At 37.7% G+C, this 7,467-nt stretch overlaps 1 protein-coding gene across 1 annotated transcript; it reads left to right on the top strand.

The window, feature by feature from the left end:
- Window positions 1–3,164: 3,164 nt before the first annotated feature.
- On the top strand, window positions 3,165–3,692 carry LOC149265191 (pentatricopeptide repeat-containing protein At3g26630, chloroplastic-like). The gene has a single exon (XM_089402016.1). The coding sequence runs from the start codon at window positions 3,165–3,167 to the stop codon at window positions 3,690–3,692; it is 528 nt and encodes a 175-aa protein (XP_089258142.1).
- Window positions 3,693–7,467: the final 3,775 nt, after the last annotated feature.

The following is a 7,467-nucleotide window of genomic DNA, read 5'->3' as shown; positions in this document are numbered from 1 at the left end:
TCAGAGAGAAAGTTATGACGATTTTTCCCAAGTCAGCTGTTTGGAATGTAATTTAGGAGTCTGTAAAAAGACCAAATTCCTCAGATCATATCTCCGCAAATATAGCACGAAAATCTCTGAAATTCGGACCCAAGGTTTAGTACGATTTCTTCTCAAAATGGTTTTTTGTTTCGCTTCTGAAACATCGCAGAAAAAAAGTTATAGCGAAAATTCCACGATGACCTATTTGGAGCAGCGAAACCCTAGAATCCAAATCTCTGATACCAAATGTTATGAAACCAGCTCACAAAAAGATAGAAAAGATAGATCAACACCTTAGAATTCAGCCTCTTCGAGGGGGAAACCTCCCTTACATTACACAAATGAATGATTCCTTGATGATTCAAATGACAAAACCTCCTTTCTATATATAGGAGTTTAAGGAGTCATAATATAACCGAGCCGACCTAACAATAATAATATAAAGCCACAAAATAAACAATAGAGGGATTCTATGGGGCACAGTAATAACAATATGGGGACAATAGGGGCACAACAATATTAATAAGGGATACAACTACAATAGAAATGGGGTAATCACTAGTATTGTAGGGACCTAACATTAAGAGAAATATTTCAATCACTAATAAAAAATCAATACTCTAGAACTGTAATTTTGGCTTGAATGAAGCTAAAACTAAATCAGTGCCTAGTGAAAAGATAATAATTCATACAATTAATGTTAAGAAGTCAAAGAAGGAATCTACAAGTTGTGACCAAAAATTTGGTACTAATAGAGTCATTTGTTTATGCCTTGTTGCAACTATTTGTAGTACAACAATGAAAGTTTAGGACTTGTTCATTTAGTAGTAGTGTGCAACAACACTAAATAGGAACATAAGACTTCATGCAAAGGTCCTCTTAATAACATTCCACAGTGTACATCAACATGCACCATGCAGTCAACATTGCCAGATTTGAATGAAATGGTGGAACTAGCATCAATTTCTGTATAAAATCCCTTCATCTATTCACTGCAAGTACATTTTTTTGTAGAGATTCTTATGTAGATCTCCTATTCAAGGATTGCTACCATAATACATGATCATGGTAACAACTTTTGATGATATAGAAGCATCTCAAAACAATAAATTTTTATTAACCAGAGATAGGATTTTGTGAAAGAATGTTTTCCATATTGGTCTAGATTGCATTGAAAGGAAAAACATATTTGTTCATTATTCTTGTTCTAGAAAACTAGCAACAAACTTTGCAAAATTGGTGAAGGCATGAAGACTCCAAGTCTTGCAACAAAAGTTAATGTCAATGATGCAAAATTAATACCTTCCTTGGCAATGAAGGGGAGAAAAATAGAGCAGGTTGTAGCAGTCCATTATTTTCCAAGACAGGTGATTCTATGGAGGAACTAAAGTATGGGATTTTAAGACCTCTTGGACTGATTTCGGGTCACAAAAGAGACCACACCATTCATTGAACTAGGGCCTGAAAATTCACCAGCTACCTCTAACCACCATTAACCAAATCCACAAACTACAACTTAATATCATATATATGACTAAGATATAAATTTGATAACTAGCATAAAAAATAACTCCAAAACATAATTAAAATGAAAAAGGTGCATTTAATTGCTCTGATTATGTGCCAAATTGAAAGCTTTAGAAGGTGGTGTGAAGATAATTATAAGTAGATTTTAGTTGGATGGCTTTGTGGAAAATATCCTCATAGACATGCATGTGAAATGTGGAACTATAGAGAAGGCATGGTAATTGTTTGACTAAACATGGTCTAATGGAACACTATCATTGCTTGATATGCATAATTGACATGCTCTTGAGGCCCTGAAACTCTAAAAAGATACAACATAAAGGTATTGGGCTAGAATCCAAAATATTTTATACGGTTCTTCATGTGTGCCACTTTGGAAACTCTAGAACAGGGCATGGAGATTCATGAACGAATCAAGGGAGTGGTTTTGAGATGAATATGTTTGTATGAAATGCCTTTGTAAGCATGTATGTGAAATGGGGAAGCATATAAATTGCAAGTGATATGTTTGACAAAATCCCTTAGAAAAACATTGTCCCATCTTCTAGTTCACCTTTATAAAATTCACAAAAACTTCTCATGTTGAGTATAAAATTTTCATCAAAGTTGTTGGTGGATTATTGTATCTCTACAAATGTAAAGAATTGGCCCATACTTGAAGGTGCAGACGAAACATAGCTACCAGTACCACTCTTGTGGCAACCTGGGGAAACTTTTCTAGCCATAGTTTCCGAATTCCCACCATGCAAAGGAAGAGGCAACTAGGTTGGAGGGGTGTTTTTTCACTTTGATTTTGGGTGGATATACATGCAATACATTGTTTCTAGTAGTCTAAGTACAACAAAATCTCCAAAAATTGATCTAATAATAGCTCCCATCTTCCTATTTTTTCCTTTGGAGTTCATAGGACTATTGTCATGAATAGGATAGGACTCATCCAGACTTCCAGCAAGATTGCTTATCTTCATTATTTCCAACCCATTTAGTATAGCCTTAACATTGGTATTATCATATAGAGGACTTGTCGGCCCAACTTGGATCTATACCATCTTCGCCCCAGCTGAATTGTTGGCAACAAAGTCTCGATAGAAAGACACATCCAAACCCCTTGCTTTGCTAGACATATCAAATTCCACTAATGCAGATTGGACACTGATATAGACACTGCAAATCAACATATATATAGCTCAACTACCAATATCATAGAAATGCATCCGAAAAAAATATGTGAGAATAGAGTCCACACTAAAAGTCTAAGAAATGTTGAAATTTTGGGTTTACAGTACTGGATGCACTCACAGCCATTTCCTGTGTTGTTGCATAGACCATGTTAGGAGAGCTTACATCACTAGCAAGAGAATTATATTTGATAAAGCTGGGATTAATAGAAGCACTTTTAGCAGTATTTTTTGTCTTCAAATACTTTTGAACGGTCTCCAAAAATCTTCACAAAGTATCATTCCTAGAATCAATCTTAGTTCCTCCCATATTAATCGTATAGACTATCTCCAGAGCTATGTCATAAAGTGCCTAGCCATCCACAAGAGGTTAAATAGGCAGAGCCCTCTTTGGTATCAACCCATTAGGGGCCAAGACAACCTCAATGTCATTGACAAATGCTAGAGACCTTTGTCTTTACCAGCATTCTTCCATCTTGCAATAACGTGGCAGCCCTAGAACTAGGTGTGGAGATCCATGAAGAAATAATTAGAAATGGATTTCTGTATGATGTGGTTGTAGCAAATTCCCTCAGAGACATGTATGAAAAATGTGGAAGTATATGGAAGGCACGTGAATTATTTAACAAAATGCATCAACAAAATATTGTCTCACAAACAACCATGCTTGCAGGATATGCACAAAATCGACTCATTGATGAAGCCCTAAAGTTCTTTAAGGAAATGCCTCAACAGAATGTGGTCTCATGGAATGCCATGATTGCAGGATTTGCACAGAATGGGCATTGTAAGGAAGCCCTGAAGCTATTTTTTGAAATGAAATTGATGGGCATAAGAGCTAATTCAAAAACATTTGTTAGTCTTCTTCTAGCTTGTACTGGCTTGGAGCAGGGTATCGAAATCCATCAAGAAATAATTCAAAGTGGATTTCAATTTCGATGTTGTGGTGATGACTGCAATTTTTGAAATGTATGATAAGAAAGTCATGGTAATTATTTGGAAAAGTGCATCATAGAGACCTCATGTCACGAAATGCAATGATTACAGGCTATACACATAATGGACTTGTTTAGGAAGCCCTGGAACTCTTTAAGGAAATTCTTGATGTGAATGTAGTCTCATGGAATGCATTGATAATGGGATTTCCATAGAATGGGCATGGTACAGAAGCCTTGGAGCTTTTTCAACATATGCAATCTGCAAGTATGAAGCCGGACTCAAAAACTTCTAGTATTTGTCAATTTAAAAGCTTTGGAATAGGGTACGAAGATCCATGATAAAATAAGTAGAAATGGATTCATGTTTGATGTCATGGGGGTGCATTCCTTGATAGAAATGTATGCAAAATGTGGGTGCATTCATAAGTAAGTTGAATTATTTGAGAAAATGCCTCAACGAAATATAGTCTCATGGAATGCAATGATTGTAGGATACAAAATGCATGACTAGGGAAAGGAGGCACTAAAACTCTTTGAAAAAATGAACCATTGTGGGATGAACCCGGATCATGTTACCTTAGTGTTATATCTACATGCAGCCATGCAAATTTAGTTAATGAAGGCTATAAATATTTTTACTGCATGCAAGATCATTATCAGATCACACCTATAATGGAGCACTATATATATATATATATATATATATATATATATATATATATATATAGATATATATATATATCTATATATATATAGATATATATATATATATATATATATATATATATATATATACATACTTGTGTGTGTGTATGTTTGTCTAATCGGCATGCACTTAGCATCGATAGAAAATATTCCATATTATTTTTGGAAAGCTTGGGAATGGCATTGTTGTGGGGAAAAGTATCCGACTCGGATGACCCTATCCCTACTCTAAGGGTGACAGTCCTTAGCAACAACTGAAAGTAAAGCTTTGATATTTTCCTTTATGAAAGTACAGAGAGAAGGAAGAAAAGATTAACCAACCGGTGTCTTTCGCTTTTGTCGATCCTTATCCTCTCTCTTTGTCTCTTATTCCCAGCTCCTTGCTCCCTTTGCCGGTCCAGCTACACACAGATCCTGCACAACAGAGAGAAGAAGACTACAAGATACATGTACTCATAACTGATGCATGGATTAGAGTGAATCAAATATACAAGTAAATACAATACATCAATGCAATACAAGTATATAGGAGAACATTCAAAGCTTTATTGATAAAAGTAACAGGGTTCTGAGAAGGTTACAACCATCAATGGCTCCAATCCAGCAGCACCTCCCCAACAGCAAGAAGTCTCCTCTTCACCTCTAGAAAAACAATCACCCAATAGCTCTAACTGTAAACCAACAGCACTTCCTTGCTTTGCACAAAATTCCAGCCTCTTACTCATCACAGGGCGAATCCCATGAACCAAGTGTCAGTTTGGAAGCTTCCTGGGCAATTGACACCTTGCAGAATGACTGTGCCACTTGGCCAATCTCGCCCAGCGCAGGTAGCCTTCATTAGATTTGACTTTCAGCGCAGGTACAAGGAGGAGCAGTTGCATTCCAGCGCAGATGCTCAGTGGAGCAGCTGACATGATCCAAAAATAGCCTGTTTTTGAGTGTTTTCGGGTGGAGAACTGATGGGAAGTGCTGTGGTTTGCTGACCTTGTTCTTCTAGGGGTAAGAACAACATGTTTAGGGACTGAGGATCCCTGTAATTATCGACATTTCATGCTCCATGCTGCGAGGCACAAAAATGTCTATAACAGGCATGAAGGCCCTTCCAAATGAAGAGGAACGGAGCCCAACCAAAAGGGCAATCCTCACATGTGATTCCTCAGCTTTCACTGCATAAAAGGCTGGACTCGCCTAAGGGATCACTGCAACAACCTCCACTGACAACATCTGAATGCAAAGCACCCTCAACTTATCCCGAAAGTAAGGGACGATCTACTTTCACTCTTCTAGGAAGAGACTAGCAATGAATTCAACAAGCATGAGGATTTTATCAGAGAGAGGAGGATTCAACCAATATGGGATCATAATGTGATGGAAATTTCAGTTTTTTGGATTTGGTTTCCATAGAAAAATAGTTTGGAGTGTCAGATTGGGCTCCAAATGGAATGTACAAAAGTGATATTTGGTATTTATATGCAGCTTCATGTCTCGAAGCGAGAATGGGATAGTTTTTATAGTATAAATCAAACTCTAATCTGTATTTGAATGATAGGCTCATGCTTTTAAAGATGAACTTAAAGTTGGGAATGACTCACCAGGTTTTGAATATATCGAGAAGAGGAAAGTTGCTTCAGGAAGATGGATATTACCAACGACAACAAGAATATATGTCTCCGAGTTTTTGAATGATAACAGTTCCTAGCTCTGGAAAACCCTGTAGAGCTGCCTTATTTCTCTATAGAGCTCTGGAAGTTTAGTTATTTGGCACCAAATATAGTCTCTATAAGTTGGTTGATAGAACTGAGATTGTCTCGGAGTCGATCACGTGACCTGAAATTTGGATCAAACTTCATACAACAAACATGCTCGTATCATTCTTGGACTGAACTCCATCACTGATTTTCGAGGCCAAAAATTGCGCTCCTCTACACAGGGTTCGTTGTAATTTCCTATTTCGATGGTAGTTTGACTCTGATGGTAGTTTAGAAAAAAAGTGAACAATGTTTACTTGCAGCCATGATGCAAAGAAGAGAGATACCTGAGGCCAACAGACAGAGATATCTAGCTAGCTAGGTCCAGATGCTAAAGTATAGTATGAATAAATCCCCTCATATCCTCCACCAGAATCAATTCTTATCCATGAAGATTCGATGGTGGCATTAGATATTGCATCTACTGCAACGGACTGAAGATTTGATTGTAGCATTCGATATTGGTTCTGCCCCCATCAATGCATTGGAGATTAAATGGTGGCTTTCAATATTGGGTCCGTGGTGAGCTCCAGTATTGTAGTAATGATGCTACAACTCATGGGACTCCCTTCTTTACTTTTATCAACCCGGTTGTTCGTAACAAACTTGGAAGTGACGGTGCTATATGCACAAGTACTAGCTCTTGCCGCAAGCTGTCACTTGATCAGCTAGCACAAGTCTGCTAGGAGCTTAAGCCAACTTCTATGAGCTCTTAGAAGAAGCTTTTAACTGTGATGGATGAAAGCTAACTCAAAGGAGACTAGTCTACTTGCAGAAAGAAGCTAAATGCTGAAAAGAAACGTAAACCCTAGCAAACCCTAGTTTTACTGACTAGCCCTACTGGTGCAAGAAAAGAGATGAAAGTGGTGGAAATGGATGCCATTGACTCTTGGAAAGGTAAAATGCATGTGACTAAGCTACTTCTGAAGGAAAATATGGAAAAAGCATCTTTTTGTATTTTTGAGTAATCTTTCAGAATTATTATGCATGTGCTTTAACTATTTTTGACTGTGCAGAGGTTGATTGGCGAAAGGAAATGGAGTAGGTGCTTGCAGGAGGTTGGGAAGGTGAGAATAGGGCCTAAGGGGTCCCTAGCACCCTTCCAGAGAGTTTCACAGTGTTCAGATCTCGAAAAACCGCTCACGTGAACTTCTACAGGAAGTCTGCAGGGGTTCTACAGGATGTTCTACAGGAAGATCCGAAAGAGGATTTTGGAGGGTTGATGGGAAGGTGGAAATGGAGGTTGGATAAGGATGTTAAGTGGTCTAGTACCTGGTGAATGAGGCTAAAGAGTGATTAAGGTGATTGGATTTGTTCAAGGATGGAGGGAGCAATGATGCACAAGAATGT

The sequence above is a fragment of the Pinus tabuliformis genome, chromosome 6 (genome assembly GCF_031772625.1).
Source record: "Pinus tabuliformis cultivar Carrire ecotype Pingquan chromosome 6, CPIR1, whole genome shotgun sequence".
Classification (NCBI taxonomy): Eukaryota; Viridiplantae; Streptophyta; class Pinopsida; order Pinales; family Pinaceae; genus Pinus; species Pinus tabuliformis.
Note: the sequence above shows the minus strand (reverse complement) of the source record. Positions and strands in the feature narration are given on the sequence as shown.

Coding starts and splice junctions, on each gene's coding strand:
- LOC149265191 (XM_089402016.1), top strand. CDS start 3,165: ATGCTAGAGACCTTTGTCTTTACCAGCATTCTTCCATCTTGCAATAAC.